This window comes from Uloborus diversus, chromosome 2 (genome assembly GCF_026930045.1).
Source record: "Uloborus diversus isolate 005 chromosome 2, Udiv.v.3.1, whole genome shotgun sequence".
NCBI classification, from domain to species: Eukaryota; Metazoa; Arthropoda; class Arachnida; order Araneae; family Uloboridae; genus Uloborus; species Uloborus diversus.
In genome coordinates, this window is record NC_072732.1 from 121,315,839 (window position 1) to 121,336,956 (window position 21,118).

The window sequence follows — 21,118 nt, forward strand, 5'->3', positions numbered from 1 at the left end:
AAATTGAAGCGTCGTCTTTAAAAATGCGTAGAAAAAGATGGTATTGTTGCACAAAAGTAGAGCAAAGTTTCTTTTTTCCAACGATGTAAATTTATAAGAGAGTAAACAGTTTTGTCTATTTATAAAACTAAAGGAAACCTGATTGCTGGATCAACACTCGTATTATCTTGTTTCAGACAAACTATTGCATTTTCTTCAGTATCTCTTAAAGTGTAGTTGGTTATTTGTATTAACTTCTGTCCTCTGCGAAAGGGTCCCTAATCTGGGCAAGTCGCTACTGTGATAGGAACAGGGGACCCTCGGGTGTGATGTGATGTCCTCTGCGAAAAAAAACTAATTATATATGTAGTTGTTTCTGAAGCTTGAAAGATTCCATGAAGTATCTGGAATCAAATGTTCTCAGTTTCCAAAATTAAATGCTAATTAATACCAAATGGTGGAAGAAACTCTCATGTGCTATGGTAGTAGTATCTGCTAATACAGCGCGATTTAGAAAAACTTTTCAATAAGAACTTACCTAGAGTTTGAAAATTTTATGCATTCACTCAAAACGCAAAAAGCCTACTGGCACACCGCTGTTTCTCATTGCCTCAAAAGGAAATGGCTCCACATCTTCATCGAATTCTTCAAGTTTCTAGAACGTCAACGAAGAAAGTTTCAGAGTTTAAGTTCAGACTTCACAACATAAATTAACACTTAGAGGGTAATTACGAAGTCTGCATCAAAATGCCAAGAAAAGAATACTCTAGAACTGGATGTTCGTCCGGTCAATTACTCTGAAATTTTTTTCAATTTCCTTTTTTTACTTTATAACGAAGCTTGATGTCACATTCCATTGTAACTTTGATTTTGCTACACGTTGAATTTAGCTTCTGCAGTTCTGTAGCTCTTTAACAAAACAGTAATGAATAATCTAATATTTTCCGTAATTTGTACGTAATTCTTCCTAAGAATATGCATGTATTTACTACATTTTTAAATGAGGTTTACTAACCAATATATATGATTGTGTGAGTGTGTGTGTGTTATTTTAAGTAATTAATATTTAATTGATTTCAATATTTTTAGAAACCCGTTTTATGTAGCGCTTTGCCTGCTTCTGCAAAAACAAATTTTAGATTTGATTTCGAAAACAATAGGAAACGACACCAGCAAGTTTTACTTTTGAAACTTCAAAAAATCTTTCTTCTAAAGTAATTTTATCAAGCATTTATTATGCACATTAAATGGATTAAATTTCCTAGAATAGCCTACATGATAAATTCTGAAATATATTGACATTAGAGCATTTAGTTAACTACAGAATATACGTTGCTACAGAATATACATATGCTGCTTCTTCATTTCTTTCTTTTAAAAAAGTCACTTTATTACTTTAAATACAGTGATATATTTCTGTTTTATATTTTCATGAACTATTAAAATATTAATAGTGTATCAATTAGTTTAACAATGGTTTTTTGAAGAGTTCATTCTCCATTACATGCTTTTTACAATATTTTACCCGTACACTTTTAACTGTACATTTTTTTACAGATATTATTCTAAATTTTCGTACAACGTATGTAAACAAGAAAGGAGAAGTTGTCGCCAAACCCAAATCCATCGCCATCAACTATGTCAAGGGATGGTTCATTGTTGATCTCCTCGCTGCCTTACCTTTTGATCTCCTTTATGCTATTAGTCTTTATAGTAGGGTAAGATATAACGTTTTTGATATTTGTGAAATAGAAAACCTTTTTGCTATTACCAATTTTTTTTAGGCATTTAGTTCAACAGGTAAAAATAATGGTATGAAAGAGTATATGGTTTGACTTTTTGTTTTGCCAGATTTTCGCTTCATCCCCAGTAATTCGTTGAACAATCTTTCACGCATTCCCAGCATCTAAATATATAGTAATTTAGATACAACTTCTAACACAACATGACTTAGAGAATTATCATGTATATTAATGTTCTTTTTTTGGAGGGGAGGCTAAATTTGCACAGAAATTAAATAGACTTTAACAATTATCTTGGTAGATATGCAACATGATCACGTGTTTTGTAGTTTGCAATCAATCGTGTCATATCAGATGGAAAAAGATACTGCTTCATCATAATAGTCGAAAAAGGTACTGCCTCACTAATAGACGAAAAAAGATACTGTTTCATCATTATAGTTGAAAAAGATACTGCCTCACAAATAGATGAAAAAATATACTGCTTCATCATAATAGACGAAAGAGATACCGCCTTAAACTTCGACGATGTTTTATTTGATGCAATTAGAAAACATTCTTGTAACTAATTACAGCTCTAAATATTATGCTTGTCAACAAGTCAAAATATAATCGAACTTGTTTGATTGGAAAGTGCCTTCTGTAAAGTTCATAAGTAATCATATTTTAAACAGTAGAAGGTACTTTAAAATCTGATTTTACTTCAAAGTAAGCAAAAAAAGTAGAAAAAAGCGAAAAACTGAATTTTTCTTGAATCTTAACTATTTTTCAGCCGCTTCAATTACGGCTTAATTTATTCATTTCATTAACTCAAGAAACTTGTATTGAAAGAGCTCTTAAAGACGATCATGTCATTTGTTAGAAATACACTTAATAGGCACACTCATTTTTTTTCCCCTGAACTTCATCAATAAATAAATAAAGACTAAACGAAAACGCTGTTTTCCCAGCGTTTTCATTGCAGATGGATTTATATGTTTTGTGAGTTTAAGAAAATAGTATTTAAAGTGTGCCTCCGGAAACGCACTTAATATTGGTGTTCATTTTTCCCCTTAACCTTATCATTTCTCATATGTTTCATTATATCTTAATTTATTTCATGACTTTGAGCAACTCTTATTGAAAGTATACTTAAGGACAAACATGTCATTTCCCAGAAATGAGAAATATTCACTTATCGCTTTCAAATGAAGAGTTATGTAGTTTTATAAATAAAAATCAGCATCAATACTTTTTTGTAAATTATTATTTTGCTTTAGATAAGTTTGAAGTTTAAAGTGCGGCATTCCAAAGAAGTAATTCACTGTAAAAAGAAGCTATCCATTAAGGCTTCCGATATAAATTAAACTTCACAAATATAAATTTTCTTCTATCTTATGAAACAAGAATTTTATTGACCCTCCGTTGCAGCAAACAGGAGCAAACTGTCATATCTCGTTTTAGCAGTGACTGTCTAAAATCTATGGCACACTAAGACAAGTGGTCATCGGGGAGTAAAAAGTGAAAGTCGTATTTAGCTCAAACAATGCACGACAGATCGAAGCGACATCCAACAACATATTTAACTTGCCCCAGTCACCATTAACGAACACTTTCTTTGACTAATCTTTGACAGGCTGATTCCAAACCCAAAACGCTCCCGTTACGAGTAAAACGCGCTACCAATCTGACTACCAGGGCCACATTTTTACTGTCATATTCATTATTAACTTATTGTACCTGTAAAGTAAAGTTTCCGTCTTTTCAGAGTACTTTGATGCACCTCCCTAAACTCACGAGACTGCTTCGCCTTGCTCGCCTTCTTCAAAAAATGGATCGGTACTCGCAATACAGCGCGATCATCCTCACCCTCCTCATGCTCATGTTCTCTCTCTTAGCCCACTGGATGGCATGCATCTGGTACGTCATAGCAGAGGCGGAAATCAAAGCCAACCCTCCAGATTGGGACGTTGGTAAGTTCTCTTACCAAGCTTACGCGATATAAATCAAGTCTTGTCACATGCTGTTTCGCTAGAACAGGGTGTTCTAAAAATCCTGATCAGCGTGTTCGGTGAAGAAAACTAATAAAAGTGTGTAACAAGAAACTTACATGTTGTTGTTGTCTTGTGCTAGCTAGGCTGGCAATTAGGAGTGCGCTGCTTAACTTTTCCAACTGTACCATAATTTGGTGTGAAGTCCTACTTCCACAGTACACACATGCCATAAGAACCCGTTTATAGAGTAGGCAACCATTCATAGCACAACAACGCGTTCACGCAAAGAAAGGACAAGGACAGGAGAGAGAAAGTACATCCATGCCCGAGCCGGGATTCGAATCCGAGACCGTCTCATCGCAGTCAGACTCCTCTGACCACTAGACAAGGTGGGCGGCAAGGAACGTAATTATATACTTAGGAATTTAAAAAAAAAAAAAAAACAAATAACAAGACAACAAAATTTCCGTTTCAACGAAACACATTTTTTATGCCGATCTAATTGCTATTACGATATTTGAATTCCATTGGAACAAAATTTGAGGTTCCTTGACGTTCGTTGTATTATGTTCGTTGATTTCCCTGCACTACGTGCAATTCTTTGTTTCCTTTTTGTTTTTTACTTTGAAGAAACCAAATATTTTAAAAGTATCTTTTTAAGCTAAAGGAGGATTCTTTTTGTTTTCATTTTAAGTTGTGAAGCATTTCTTTTACGATTTCAGGCACTCACGATGCTTTGAAAACAGCACTTCTTTAATCTTATAGGATAACGGCACCAGTAACAAACAAGGGTTCAGTAACAAACAGTCGTAAGTTAGGATTTAAATAACAAGAATTTTAGACGAGTAAAACTAATGTTGATGCGATCCATGAATACGGTGCAACCATCTAGTGTTATCAGAGTGAATTTTAAGATCCAGTTGGTATTAACAAGGCAGTGATGGAAGGCTATGAACAGCCACCACGAGATCTGCCGGTGTTTCATGTTCATTTGAATTTAATGAGGTTTTAGATCTAAAAATAGAAGAACTTTTGCACATTTTGAAGCGAAAAGGGTAATTCTCTGTCCATTACTTATCCTTTCCTTATCCTGTCTATTACTGGGTATCATCAGAATTGTCGGTGTGTGTTACTGGGAGTTGGACCTTTTTTCGAAATTGAGCAAACAAAAATAGAATTAAATAATTCAGAGGATCCAGAAGCAGCCAAACGTCAGATAAGGTGTAGTTGCATGAGAGAAAAATAGTTTTAAAAGTCTTAATACATTAAAAGGCTCAGAAAATTGAGTTAACCTGAGAGCGAGGTCTTAAGCATGTTTGTTACTGGTGCCATTACCCTATCCAAAATACTCTTACGATGCTTTGTAGTTTTTACGCCACTTCGTAAGCGCAGTAATAATCCTTAACTCTTGTTTCCTTTGAGTAGTGATAAGAGACAAACATTGTTCAAACTGCTCCATTAATTTCATTGTTCTTTTGACGTTTTCTTTGTTCTTCTCAAAAAGATGGTTTCAGTCGTGTATGTCATTTGTAGGTACAAAAAGAAACATTTCATGCATGACGATATCTGTAATAAGTTGTCGAGATAAAGATCATGCATTGTGTTCTGTGCTGAATTGAAAACTGGCATTTTTTACAGGTTGGCTCCATCAACTGGCAATAAAACTAGGCGTGAACCAAACAAATATCACCACGGATACTACTACTACTTACATTACAGCCTTATACTTTACTACCACTAGCCTAACCAGTGTTGGTTTCGGAAATGTTTCTGCAAACACGAATGCTGAAAAAGTTTTCTCCATACTTATAATGCTAGTTGGAGGTTTGTAGAACTTTTATTCCTTTATCATATTTAGTAGAAACAGTATTTATGTACATTTTCATGTTAACTCTCACTAATTTTATTAAACTTTAGGGTTTGATGAAAATTTTTACAATATGTTCTTAATTTTCAAATCATAAATGTTTATAGTGCTTTTAAATATTAGCAATAAAATAGAAATTTGTTTTTTGCGGATTAATCCTCTTAAAAAGTAAATAAGTTATTTGTTCAAGTTACGTTTTAGTTTTAGGCTATAAGATCTAAAGCTTCACGTTATTACTTAGGATTGCACCCGCAGCCCGCAGTTCTACAAATACTTGCGCAAGGCATAGCTCACCTTCTGTAAATTTAATTTGGCGATTTCTACTTACAATCTGAAGCAAGAAATCATGTTTTCTTATGGTTTTCAATCACGTTGCATGCTACTGTTACATGACCCCAACCCCCCAGCCCCCCCCCCCAAAAAAAGACAATAAATCTAAAGCCTAGTCTTTAAAGAAAAAGTAAAATTAGACCTTAGTTTCAAATGCGCAGTCAATAGATTCGAGTAGTTATTTTCATATCATATTTTTTGCCATATTGCATTAAATACTTCAACTCGTCAATCATTGCTTGATATATTGTTTTGCTTTCTAGTCAATGCTTACAGGATGAAACAATTTTTACTTTAAATTGTAACACATTTTACCGAATAACTTTAGTACACAATATTATTCAATTTTATCATCACATAATAAAACCTTACATTAATACTTTCAGGACCATAAAATGAACATTTTTAAAATAAAAAAAGAAAGCAGTATTTCTTTGAACATTTTGTACGTTTGAATTGCATTCCACACCTTTAATATTTAAGAAATATATTTCCTTTTTTTTTTTGCACAGCTTTGTATTACGATTGCATCTTGAAAAAATTAGTTTAGTTTTATCTAGCTAACTTTGTGAGTAGCGTAGCTGAAATATATGCATTTCGTAATTCGTAATTATATTTGCATAGATGTTTCTTACCACAGAATAAATCAAATACATAAATAATACAGAGTGATTTAAAAATATGAATACAAAATCAAACTGTTACATTTCTTGTAGTATGCGTTTAACTTAAATTATGTCTGGTGTATTTGAAAGAGGATGCTGTAAAGTTTTGAATACAACCACTAGAGTACTCCTTAACCGTATTGAGCTGTAGCATCAGGTGTTATTGAATTACTAACTTCATTAGTTGTAATCAACGGTTGTGATTGCATTACTAACTGCATCAATTGTACAATGTACTAATCGATAATTGCTATTGAAATACTAACCGCATCAATTGCAACCGGCAGTTGCTATTAAATTACAAGCTGTATCAGTTGTAAGCACTTGGTACTTTATTTCTGGTCACCGAAGTTCTCTATTTTCACATCCTGCTATTTCGTAATAGATGCTGTTTACGTAACACATTTCACACATCTGAATGACTTATGAAACCATATCACAGAGACGGTGAACTCAGTGATGCAAGCCATTTGTCATCGAGTGTGGGATGAATTGGGCTACTATTTACTAGATGTTGTCTGTGTAGCCGGAGGAGAGCATGTTAAACACATGTAAACTTCCATGCATGTATAATCCCATGTAATTTACAGGATTCAAGTACAATGTATAGTGCAGGAAACATAGCAATTTGAAATTGTGTCCATCTTTTTGAATCACTGTGAATATAATAAACCGAAACTAGAGAATTAAGTGGTTTAGGCCAGTAGTTCTCAACCTTTTCACTTCTGAGGCCCACTTTGTACCCCTTCGAATCCTAATCGACTAATACAATACAAATAACATTTTCACAGCAATTATATTAGGTGAAGTTAGAGGAATCCAAAAAGGTATGTGCGTTAACTTTCGCCCCCAGACCCAATATTAATTTTCCCTGGTTTTTCATGATCCAAGAGCAATTTATATGTGAAAATACAACGGGCGATTGTTATGTGAAAATACCACGAAGAGCTAGTGGTAATTAATATGTGTGATTGTTATAGATGTAGTTAACTTTACTTAAGATAAATTTTGAAAATACAACGGGCGATTGTTATGTGAAAATACCACGAAGAGCTAGTGATAATTAATATGTGTCATTGTTATAGATGTAGTTAACTTTACTTAAGATAAATTTTGGATTCATCTCATTTCACCTAATAATAATCGTTGTGGGAGTATTATGTCTATCGTATGTGGTCCGCTTAGGATTCTAAAGGAAACCGAATGCTTTGTGCTTGCTCCGTTGCGAAAAAGTTGAAGATCCGTGATCTAGACTCAAGACTGTGGTCCTCAACCGTTTCACTACCTTTTCACTTGATAGCCTTCGAAATCCTAAGTAGACCACATATGATGGAAAAAGTATTTTCACAACAGTTATATTAGGTAAAATAAGAATGAGATGAATCAAAAAGTTTTCTTTAAAAAAAAATAACTACAACTATAAAAAGGATATAGATTAATTTACAAGTAGTAGGCAACCTGTCTATGTTCAGCCGGTTTTCAGTCGACCACGATCTTTACGAAGAAAAATATTATTTTTGCCTGTTGTTCTTAAAATATGTCCACAAAAGCTAAAATGGTTTTATAAATAAAACTTGGTACGAATCTTTAGAAATTTTGAAAAAAGAAAACATTGTTTTGAACGAGATTTTACCAGCAGCCTATCTTGCAACAAGGGTTGGATCATTACAAGAAGGGACACTTATCTTTGTGTTCGCCTAACTTAGAATATAGATCGCTATTTAGTTTAGGTTGCTTATCGCTGAGTTACTCTAACTAAACTATTCGCGGTTCACATGGAAATTGCTTCCGGACCACTAGTAGTCCGCGAACCACAGGTTGAGAAACGCTGCTTTAGAGTATTGTAACTGATGGTGTAAGAACATGAATGTTTTATTTCCAAATGCTCCGCTGAAGAAGTAATATTTTTCCTATATAACTAACACCTTCCAGCCTTGATGCATGCCGTGGTATTTGGCAACGTGACTGCTATCATCCAGAGGATGTATTCTCGCCGTTCTCAATACCAAACGAAGCTTCGAGATCTGAAGGACTTCTTTAGGCTTCATCAGATCCCCAAGCAGCTGAGACAGAGGATGACCGATTACTTTCAAACTATTTGGTCACTCAACCACGGTATAGATCCCAACGAGGTAAGTATCTCAAACTCTAATCTGTTTTTAACGCATAATTTCGAATCCTATTATGGTTAAAATACAAGGGAAAAAAAATCTTGAATTTAGTGAAAACGGAAAACTATGCTCCCAGTCTCTAGAACTTTAAAATTGAAAATCTGTTATCAATACACTGATAAAATGGTTTTAAAATCGTACTAAAAGCGGGTTTATTTAGCTGACCTAAAACAGGGTTGTCCACCAATAGGTTGTCATGATGCAGAGAATTGCCATTGAAATTTGAGGCGGGGGGAGGGGTAATTTTCATGAATATTTCTCTCTTATTTGGGGGAAGGAGGAAAGGGGGGCCCCTCGTACGGTATTTATTTATCTTATTTGACAGTGTTGTCACAATTTTATAGTTCTTGCTTTTCCAAAAAATAGTAAATCTAAAATTAACACCCCAATAAGTGATTAATTTTTAAAATAATGTTAAATAATGACAAGTAATACCGTTCAACCAAAAATTATCATTTTCTGAAATGCCAAGGTTCAGAATATTAGTTAAGTTGATGTGTAAAAGATCAATATAGAAACCTTTAATTTTACTTCGCTTCACTTCATACCTCTCCCATATTCCTTAATAAATGTTTGAATCCACAAATGTTTTCTTCTTTTGAAAGAAGACGAATGCATTTATCTACGTTTTGGCTCCTATTCAGGTTTGTTGAAAGGTCATAAAAAAGAATCCGTCACAAATTAGAAATCGAGAAGTAATCGCTGGTTCCACGAAAGTGATAGAAGAACTTCATGCTACTGCTGACTCAAGTTGTAATTTGAGTTTTGCTATCATTTTTCATAACTGAATTTTTCTTCCTCCCGGCCTGTCACAATGATTTTTGCCCTATTTAAGAATAAAACATATTGAAAATATCGGAGACATATTTATGATCTTTTAATGTTGAGCTGGAGAAATGCCAGTCCGTAATTTTTCTTCCGTTTCTTTTACTTAGTTGTTCCTTTCGTGCTTTGCTTTTTTAAACATACATTGAAGGATTATTTTTTTAAGCTTTTATACACTAGAGATCGCAAGAAAAATAAATATATGCTTTCGACTTGTAGAGTTAAGGATAATTTTTATTTTAGCAAGAAGTTATTGATTTAGATGTTACAATGATTCATCCTCATATACAGGGTGTTCCGTTTTAACCTGCAAGACCTTTATTTTCGCAACCGTTAGTCCTAGATGTATACTTCCAATTACAAAAATGTTCAAAATCAGATGCAGGGTTAAGATATTGAAAGTTTGAAGTAAGAATAACAAGAAGTTCCGTCTAGAATTATACGAGCCTACTTTCCCGTATACCCATACTACTTTCTAGTACCTGATCAATATTCTCAAAAATAGCTAAAATCGCAAATTGTTTCAAACATATTTTTGCTAATTTCCAGGAATAAAGTATTCCTCAAACATCTAAAAAAATTAGATGCGTAAAAAAACAGCACTTTTTGAACAAAGCAGCTAATACACTTTTTTCCCTTAAAAAATTTCTTTAACAGCTTTCAAAACGAAAAAATAATAATTAAAATTAGTAGACTTATTAAAATAAATACATCAATAAAAAAATCGTTTCTTTTTCCCCTGTTGCCAAAAATAATTTTTTTAATGAATTAACGCACTTACCAAAATAAATAAAAACAATAAAATGTCAACTTAATGAAATACTTTTCATTGTCAAAAAAAAAAAAAAAATCGCCTGCACATATCGTTATGTAAAAACATAAATGACTTCGAGTTTATTCGCCGAAAACTGAATACCTAAATTAAAACTTTAGCGTGAAAATAAAAACAAATCATATCAACAATTATTATTTCACAGTGAAAACGATAGCTGCGGAGTCGGAGTCGGAGTCAATCTCATTTTGGGATAAAGGAGTCGGAGACGAATATCCAAGAATCGGAGTCAGTCATTTGTCCTCCGTGTATAAATTTTTACCAAAGCTACGAAGTCAGAGTCGAAGTCGGGGAGTCGAAGTCCAATTAATTATCGGACACAGGAGTCGGAGTCGGAGTCAGGTGCCTCTAAATTCTCGTAGTCGGAGTCTGGAGTTTGAGCGTCAAGAGCTATTTCCAACAAAATTTGTTTGAAATAAATTCGCCTTTAAGTACGGAATCTACATTGACTTTCAGTTTCCCCGTAGGCGCTAATGTTAAGTATTTTTGAATTGTTCAAAATTGAACGAAAAATAGTTCAAATCAAAAAGTGAAATATGAGAATGTCCTCGTCGAGATCTTTCGAACAAAAAAAAGTTTGTTCGAATCAGACTATTCATTTAATAATTATCAGGGGGGACAGACAGACAGACCGACAGACCGACAGACAGACCGACAGACATTTTTCCCCATCTCAATACCCTACTTTCCAATTTTTAATTTTTCGATATTTATTTAATTATTTTATTTATTTTTTATTTTATTTATTTATTTATTTTATTTTATTTATTTATTTATTTTTTTGTTTTTCGCGACATTTTTAAGATGCATTAAGCCTTCTTTCATGCTTTTTCTTCTTTTTCTGACTTTTACTGGGAAAGTAAGCTAAAAATGAGTTAAAAAATTCAAAATTTAACTTTTATACGGGCCCTAGGTCCCCTGACTAATATTTAGAGAAATAATCTCTATTGAAAACTATTACCGACACAAAAAAAAATTGACATTAGTGCGATCAAAACTCAAGGAGATATTCCATTTCAAAATTTTAAGGGACCATACAGAAGATGAGATTGGAACTTATTGCCCTTTCAGAAGAATGACATGTCGTCTAAGTAAGAAAAACAAGGTCTTTCTGTTTTTCATTGCTATTCAAAAACAAGAAGTTCTGTCTAGAACTAGACGAGCCTACTTTCCCGTATACCCATACTACTTTCTAGTACCTGATCAAAATCCCCAAAAATAGCTAAAATCGCAAATGTTTTCAAACATATTTTTAAAATACTTTAAGCTGATTTCTATGAATAAAATATTCCTCACTCATCTAAAAAAAATTAGATACGTAAAAAGAAAAGGAAAAAAAAATGCAATTTTTAAACAAAGCAGCCAATACACTTTTTTCCATTCGCAACTCCAACGAACTATAGGAGGCACTGCAGTCACTGTCTAATGGCCGACTTAAAAACTAAAACGCATGTGGTAACGAAGAAAATGCTAAAAGTGTTGTGATTTTTGTTCGTATGTATGATATTTTTCGCTTTATTCTTTTTAAATTAATTTTCAAAGTCTTGTGGATATTCTGGCCCACGTAGAAAGAAATGAGAATTCAAGAAGCATTACTAAACGTCAAAGATTAATGCAAACTACGTAGTTCGTAGTTCTAAGCAGCTATTTCCACGATGTTGAATTCGATATTTGTCAATTCTTGATAAAACTAAATAATAATTGTGGCCTGACAAGAACAACAATTAATGCTAGAAAATTCAATATGACATTACAAATTATTATCGAAAGAAGATGATACTTCTTTGCCTTGCTTGGCTAGCGCTTATTGTTTTGCATTTGTTGCTGAGTTATTTCTCTCGAATTCCCGAATCGGTTAACTTAAAATTTTTCTGTTTCGATTTTTCTAATTTCTGAGTTACGATTTAATTATGTCAAGTTATGCAAATCATCTACAGAATTCCTACGGATATATGGTGGTAGTTTTCTTTTCAGTTGATTGACCATTATTTCTTTTTACTTATCGAATTCTGTAATCTTACTACCATTTTATTCCACTCATGATAAAAATTAAAAATAGTTTAACTAAAAACGCGAAATATCGCCAAGGCTACTTTGCTCGCACAATACTAAAACTATAACCCTAAACAAATTTGGCGAAACCTTTCAACTGAGAATAAAAGGAATAAAGAAAATTCTTTCTCGGTGAAACATTTTTCATTTTGTTCTACGATAATATATTCAAGAAAATATTTTGCATACCGTCCATTCCAACTAAATGCTGCTGTAAAAGATGGTTAGTTAAATTAATTTAAGATTTAAAAAAAACTCATATTCTTACGAATTCATACAAAACAATAAAATTTTTTACCTTGTATAACGTTATCCAAGTTTGTTAATCCAGCTTTCGCTTTCACCAATTTCAATCAACTCATATTTTAGAAGGAAATAAGGAAAACTAACATTATTTTGAGAAGCTCGAGAATACTACTAAGGGACAAATTAATTTCTGTAGCTGAAAGCAAACTAAGACTCATCGATTGCGTTAATAAATACTCAGAACAAACTACCTGTGTTTACGTCAACAGATACACGTGGATAGCAACGTGGCAATGTTTTAGTTTCATCGGCAGTTTTGTAAATCACCGCAAGGTAGCGTATTCGAGCGCTGGAGTTCCGAATTAAAAAAAATCTTTAATAGCTTTCAAAACGAAAAAATAATAATTAAAATTAATAAGCTTATTTAAATAAATACATCATATCAAAAAAAATCGTTTTTTTTTTCTCCTGTTGCCAAAAACAATTTTTTAAATGAATTAATGCACTTACCAAAATAAATAAAAACAGTAAAATGTCAACTTAAAAAAGTAATTTTCATTGTCAAAAAAAAAAATCGTCTGGGCATATTTTTATGTAGAAACATGACTTCGAGGTTATTCGCCGAAAACTGAATACCTAAATTAAAACTTTAGCGTCAAAATAAAAACAAGTCATATCAACAATAATTATTTCACAGTTAAAATTATAGCTGCGGAGTCGGAGTCGGAGTCAATCTCATTTTGAGATAAAGGAGTCGGAGTCGAATATCCAAAAATTGGAGTCAGTCATTTGTCCTCCGTGTATAAATTTTTGCCAAAGCTACGAAGTCAGAGTCGAAGTCGGGGAGTCGGAGTCCAATTAATTGTCCGGCACAGGAGTCGGAGTCAGATGTCCCTAAATTCTCGGAGTCGGAGTCTGGTGTTAAGAGCTATTTCCAAAAAAATTTGTTTGAAGTAAATTCGCCTTCAAGTACGGAATCTACATTGACTTTCAGTTTCCCCGTAGGCGCTAATGTTAAAGGATTTGAACTATTCAAAATTGGACGGAAAATTGTTCAAATCAAAAAGATATTTTATATAAAAGTTTTTCATCAAAAGCTTTTTCCTACAAAGTTTGTTTGAAGCACATTCGCCTCACAGTTCGGAACTGCCTTGAATTTCCCCGTAGGCGCTAATGTTAAGTTTTTTGTAACTGTTCAAAATTGAACAAAAAATAGTTCAAATCAAAAAGTGAAATATGGGAATGAGGTGTCCTCGCCGAGATCTTTCGAACAAAAAAAAAAGTTTTTTTCGAATCGGACTATTCATTCAAAAGTTATTGGTAGGGGACAGGGGGGGACAGACAGACAGACCGACCGACATTTTCTCCCATCTCAATCAATACCCTGCTTTCCAATTCTTATTTTTTCAATATTTATTTAATTATTTTATTTATTTTTGACTTTTTTTTGTTTTTCGCGATATTTTTAAGATGCATTAAGCTTTCTTTCATGCTTTTTTCTTCTTTTTCTGATTTTTGCTGGGAAAGTAGGCTAACAAATGCAAATGTCATGCCGTGATACGCGAAAAGTGGTATAAGTCATAAAACGCTGCGTTTCATATCTTGGTGAATATTGGTGGTACTAATTTCAAACTTTTTTTGTTGAATTATTTTTCAATGGAAATTATTTCCCTAAATATAAGTTAGGGGACCTGGGGCCAGTATAAAATGTTAAAATTTGTATTTTTTATACTTTTTTTTATTCTTACTTCAAACTTTCAATATCTTAACCCTGCATCTGATTTTGAACATTTTTGCAATTAGAAGTATACATCTAGGACTAACGGTTGCGAAAATAAAGGTCTTGCAGGTTAAAATGGAACACCCTGTATATAATAGCGAATGATCGAGTAACGCTGACATCATCAACAATGAAATTCGTGCCACGCCATCATAATTTGATAATATTTTTTGGTAATATGTGACATGCAGGGAAATGCTTTATTTTGACAGGGCTTAACTGGATCCGGTATCTTGACTCTTTTACTGGTAATACTGTCATTTTAGGAATATGAAGAAACGTAAAAATGGTCAACAATGAACGCTATCTACAGGATTTTAGAGTTAATCCACTGGAATGAGGGTTACAATTTCAACTATCAAAATATAATCAAATAAGGCAATTGCTTCGTTCAAAGGTAGATGCAATTTCCACCCGTCATACCTTGACGGGCGAATTTCTAGTCTTTGAAGAAACATGAGCTTCTTTAAACCTATGAGAATCACACTACGAAATAATTTTTTTTCTAGCAGTTCAAGTAGTTTAACTTAATTAATGGGCACACAAGTGTTGATTTTTTGGCGAAAAGGATTGATTTAGTGTAAAGATTAAGCACGAATTTCTTAGAGTTCATAAAAGAGCAATTTTACTCTGACTGAAAAAAAAAGCTTTAACTTTCCCGCACAACGTTTTTTTTTTTTTTTTCTTTTTTTTTTTTTTGAAATTATGTAGAGTAACAGTACCAGTAACAGACATTCTTAAGATATTGCTCTCGGGTTAACTCAATTATCTGAGCCTTTTATTGTCTTTAGACTTTTAAAACTATTTTTCTCTCATGCAATACATCTCATCTAACGTTTGGCTGCTTTTGGATCCTCTGAATTATTTAATTCTATTTTTATTTGCAAATTTCGAAAAATGGTCCGACCCTCAGTAAATAGATACCGAAAAATCTGATGATACCCAGCAACAGATAGGTTGAGGAAAGGATGAGTAACGGACAAAACTCCCTTTTTCTCTTCAAAATGTGAAAAAGTTTCCTTAGTTTTAGAACTAAAGCCTTATTAAATTTAAATGAACATGAAACACCAGCTGGCAACATGGTGGCTATTCATAACATTCCATCACTGCCTTGTAAGTACCAACTGGCTCATAAAATGCAGTCTGATAACACTAGATGGTTGTACCGTATTCATGGACTAACTGAAAACATAAAATAAAAACGAAGCTGAACGTGTGTAAGAAATAAAGTGAAACATATAGCACCCCGGCAAGGAAAGAGATGCAACTCAAAAAGCAAAACAGCCGTGGAGGAAATTGAGGTTTTGTGCAATAGTAGTTTGAAGTGATTTAGTCTCAAATATAACATTACGCGCAAAAAAAAAAAGTTTTGAAGTGATGTTCACTGATTAGTTTTTGTTGTCTAAAGTAATAATGCATACTACTTTAAGTTCGAAAATTTTTGTGTGTCTAATGGCTATATCGTTTATTCGCTCTCATGCAGCAGTTATGTAAGCTAACTTTGTGCGAGTTTTGTGACAAGAAAGAGCATTAAATTTAGATTTTAAACCAAGTATTAGTAGGGGAAAAGGGTGATCACGGTATGTTTTACTAGGATCAAGTCAAGCAAAAAATCTGAAAAAAAATCTCAAGTAATAGCAGTACCAGCCGTTACTATTTAACCAAACTTTCAGAGCAAGGAGCCTGTTTATTTTCCTGGGGTGACAGCTTCTTTGTTTTAGCAGATGCTGATGTACTTTTGTCACTGTCTTCTTCGTGTAAAAACATATTTTAAACTAACTAATAAGCTAAACGTAATTATTGCAAGCCATTATAAGAACATTCACGTAAATTTATGCCAATGTTTAAATTTTGTAATTAAACTAAAAATTCTTTATTTTTGAAAATTAGTTCTAAGGTAGATGTCGGGACACTTGTGAACGCAACATGTAGAGGCTCATGAGAACAGCTCGCTTATCCTCTCCGCAAATATAAATATTAGTGTAGGCCTTTCATAAGTGTTAAAAAAGATGTAGATATAATTATTGTTTTGCTACAATCAGTTTGTAAATTTACTGTTAATTATTATAACATAATTACTAATTATTTATTTTAAAAGTTTTATTAATTAAATAAATTCGTTAATTACTAAATAGTTGCCTAAAAATTTAGTGATATATAATATTTGCACGAAAAATAAAGAAAAATATTTTTCTTTAACTAAAAACTGAAGTTTAGAAAAATTTTAAAATTCATCATCATATTCTGTATGAAGCTTAAACGTACTATATAACAATAATATACTTTACACAATAAAATATTCTTTGTATTGTTTAGTAGTCTTATAAGATTTTTTCTTGTCGATCTATTGATTAAAACATGCTATGAAACTTTAAAATTTGACAGTGAGCAGAGTTCTGTAATTCAGAAAAAAATATTTTCTTAATAACAGCTACTGTGCAATTCAAACTGACAGTATAGGTTACAAGCCGTTAAATGTAATTAGTAAATACGAATATGCTTCATTATAACGCGTTTTTCGTTGAAATATGATGCTCGTCCTGCATTTTTCAATCGTGTTCATGTATGCCCCAAGCTAGTTCACATTTGCCCTTTTATATGGGCACAAGTGAACAATTGAAGACATTTTTTAAAAATTCCATAAAGAATAGAAATATTTTTTTTTAAACCTAAAAAAAATTCCATGCCACAAAGAAAAGACTGTTCAATCATGGGGACCCTTTTTCTGTGAGAAATTGAAAATATTTTCTGCGAAATTTAAGAAATGAAAAAAAAAATGTTCGCATGTGCCCCCTTTTCCCCTACATTTTTTTCAAAGTTTAGAGTTTTGTGATTTTCTTTACCGGCGTGCGATTAAACATTGTAACAGATAAGTGGACAAATATTTGCTCCAATTGTAAGATGCAAATTATTTCAGTCTTATTTTATCGTTTAAACCGGAGGTCCTAAACCTTTTAGTCTAACGCTCCCGTTGAACACTTACATGAGGACACGCCCCTTTCCCCCACATATATGGTAAATACAATAGGTGGCTGAAGCTGTTCGGCTAATTAAGCTAAAATGTAAATTAAGTAAAAATCTAATTAATTTCACCCAAAAATCAAACATTGCGACACAAATCATTAGAACATTTGAAATCCAAAAATCGAATAAATTATTAAAATGTTTTTGAAGCAACCTTGAATGTTGGTGCGGTTAGTGTACAGTACATATCAGTCACTTATACAACATTAATAAGAGGGCCGACAGTTACTTAATATTCATATTGGACCACGAAATTGTGTAAAATATTGTTTCTTTTATTATTTTTGTTTTGTCTCTTATATACTCACGTCTCCTTTGAAATTTTTGCAACCCCCCCCCCCCAAAAAAATGAGAACCACTGGTTTAAACGGCGTGAAATTATACATAATGTTTAATTCGTCATCACAGATCCTTGGTTGTTTTCCTTTGAAAGAAACGTTTATGAACATGAATTTAGTCCATTACTTTCATTCATTAACGTAATTATCATCTTTACAAGCCCTTTTCAGAGTTTTTATTTTTTAATTTTTGGATTGATGTTACTAAACATCCGCTTTTAGTTTCCTTTAATCTATTTCACTCCTTTTCACTTGTAGGTGCTACGGGAATTCCCGGACGAACTGCGAGGAGACGTTTCAATGCACCTGCACAAAGAGATCCTCTCCCTCCCCATCTTCGAAAACGCTCCTCAAGGCTGCCTCAAGATGCTGTCTCGTCACGTGAAGAGCAACTTCTGCGCCCCGGGAGAATATTTGGTGCACACTGGAGACGCTTTAACGAACATTCATTTGGTCTGCAACGGGTCCATGGAAGTTCTGCAGCAAGGAATGGTCGTGGCTATACTCGGTATGCTTTTCCAAGAGGGTGATGTATTTTTCTAACGTATTCTGCTTTTGTCTGTTAATGAAAAGAGCTTTTGGTTTAAAAGCAAAGAGCGCGGTCGAGTTTTATAATGAATTTCTACTCTGGGAATCTCTATGAATGATTTAAATGAAGTATTACAAGTTTTGGGAATACAGAAAACCTTCATTAGAGAGGACTCTATTAAACCGAACTACGCTTATTCGAGACAACCATTTTGATGTGGCCGTGACACAAGTTCCAACAATGAAATTCGTGCCACGGCATGATAATTTGATAACATGTTTTGGTAACGTTTAACATGCAGGGAAAGGCTTTATTGTGACAAGGTTGAACTGGATCCGTGTTTTGCTCATAAAACTGCCATTTCAGGGGAATGAAAAAACAAAAAAGTGGTCAATAAGGAACGCTATCTACTGGATTTTACGGTTAATCCACTGGCGTTAGGGGTAAAATTTCCACTATCAAAATATCAGCAAGCAGGCAATTGCTTTGTTCAAATGTAGATGCAATTTTTACCCGTCATATCTTGACGGGTGATTTTCTAGTTCTGTATTATTAAAAGGTGAGTGAGCAATAATATATTTTTTCTAAGGCCATTAAAGGAAAAATAGTTAAATAAGCATTCTGCTACAATATAATTAAAGTGAAAAACCAATATGATTAAAGTGAAAGTCATGAGAGAACTCTGAACTTTCTTGTTGTGTGGCGGGTTTTTTGCATGAATGAAGAGGCTTCATTGTAACCTTGAAATAGATATATATGCAGCATTTTCTTCAGAAATTGAGCTTTATTTACACTGGTTTTTCATTTTAATCACTGGATTGGCTATATTATGCTTAGGTTTCTCCTATGCAGTTTTATATCTTTCTTTTGAGTTAAAAATATAATTTTTTCTTTGTACTGTAGTTTGTGTATGTACCCTTAGCTCAATTTATAAAGGTTATTTTTTATTTTTTATAATCCCTTTTTTCTTAATTCGGTCAACATGGATCTTCTATTAGTCCGTATTAGTACGGTTATAAACTTTATATGCTCAATTTATTCAAATCTTACTAAATTTTGCGCTTATTTCATTACTTTTTATTCCTAATTGTCTTACTTTTTGAAGTTTTACTTGTAAGTTGTTTTTTCGGCTGAACTAGCAGTTATCACAGTAGTCTAAGGAAGCGGGCATTATTTTTGGTGACAAATTTTCGTCACCAAGTTTAGAGAATTGTTTTGCTGGTGGAGATTTTTGACCATTGTAAAAACACTGTCTGATTAGAACTGAGTGAAATTTCCAAGAGCAGAAGTAGTAAAGCTCGACGATATTTCAATTAAATGAGTAGATTTACTTTATCGCGTGTAGAGTAATGAGAGTTTTGTAATGAGAATATCTTGTCAAATCAAGATACTAGTTTTCAAGCCCAATGAAAATTTTCATGCTTAAACTCAATTCGGAATGATGTTGTGGCAAATAAAACAACACATAATTAAATGTTTAAAATCCTATATTACTGACTTGTTAGCTAATCCTTATTTATTCGGCTTTTCGTAGGAACACAATGTTTTTTAGATGATAAAACTTGTATGGTACTAATATTCCGTTGCAAGTTGTTAGTAAATTCATAAGAATGTTGATGGTTGTTCATACAGCTCTTAAAGATGTTAGTCTTGTTTAACAATTTCAGTATTTCAAAAGCTTAAATGTTACCAAAATACTTTATGATACTATGCCAATTGAATTAATATTGAATTTAGAGCTGAATCTTTACTTTAAAAAGCAACACTCATTGTCTAAGATGATTACCTTCCATATTTAAGTCGTTTGAGTAACATAATCAGGGCGATTCTCGTACTGGTTGAATTTCTTCCTCTGTCGTTTTCGACCAATCACGTGGACAAAATCACATCCGATTAACCAATGCGATATTGAATTCGTCACGGGCTCATATCGAAAACGCTATCGAAGTTACCCAGAGGTGTACGAGAAGACACTTTGATTATCAACCAACTATATCTAACAAATTTTTATTCAAATAGGGAAAGGGGACTTGGTTGGATGTGATATTGCGGTGAATGGTCTCGACCCGGTGCTCAAGTCTTCAAGCGACGTAAAAGCGCTCACATATTGTGATCTCAAATGCATCCACATTCCAGGATTGATGGAGGTGCTCAAGCTCTATCCTGAGTTTGCTCAGACTTTTTGTCACGATATCCTGCATGATCTGACTTATAACCTAAGAGAAGGATACGAAAATGAGGTGAGAGATCTTCACTTGAAGCTTACACACTTAAACAATAATAAAAAACGTGAAGTCAATAGGCTGATTCTACGCACTAGTAAACTAAAATTTAGAGAAAGTTTACGTGCCAGATACTGCGCTTGGGGCAAACCTAACTCGGCAGCAGTAGAGCATTGTGAAAGCTACGCGGATCCTAATAACAGCATTATACGACGCTGCCAGAATAGGTTTACCCTAACTTAAGTAAGTAAAGTAGTAAAAATATCTCAAGAATATTGCATTTAAGACTGAATTATAAAACAATATTTAAGGAGAAAAATAAACAGACAACTCAGAATTTGAGTGTTTTCTTGAAAGAAAAGCCAGTAGTTTTATTTTTTGTTTATAACGCGTTGCTTTAATGTATAGCATCCTGAAATGGAAGTGCATTGGATCAGTTAGTTAGAGTAACGTAATTAAAAATGCGAATATTTCAAGTCCGAACCCACCATTGGTTTAAAAAAACGTCGTTTTGATGACTCATTTTCTTCGGCAGAATTCTGA

General features: G+C 33.1%; 1 protein-coding gene across 1 annotated transcript in view; it reads left to right on the forward strand.

Moving 5' to 3' along the window:
- The window catches only part of LOC129216514 (potassium voltage-gated channel subfamily H member 8-like), a 105,328-nt gene that overhangs the window by 53,047 nt on the left and 31,163 nt on the right, over window positions 1-21,118 (forward strand). Inside the window, exons 6-11 of the mRNA XM_054850729.1 lie at window positions 1,537-1,697; window positions 3,469-3,673; window positions 5,333-5,518; window positions 8,489-8,688; window positions 18,083-18,332; window positions 20,373-20,593. Of these exons, the coding sequence (XP_054706704.1) occupies window positions 1,537-1,697; window positions 3,469-3,673; window positions 5,333-5,518; window positions 8,489-8,688; window positions 18,083-18,332; window positions 20,373-20,593 (1,223 nt within the window). The remainder of the gene's footprint in view (window positions 1-1,536; window positions 1,698-3,468; window positions 3,674-5,332; window positions 5,519-8,488; window positions 8,689-18,082; window positions 18,333-20,372; window positions 20,594-21,118) is intronic.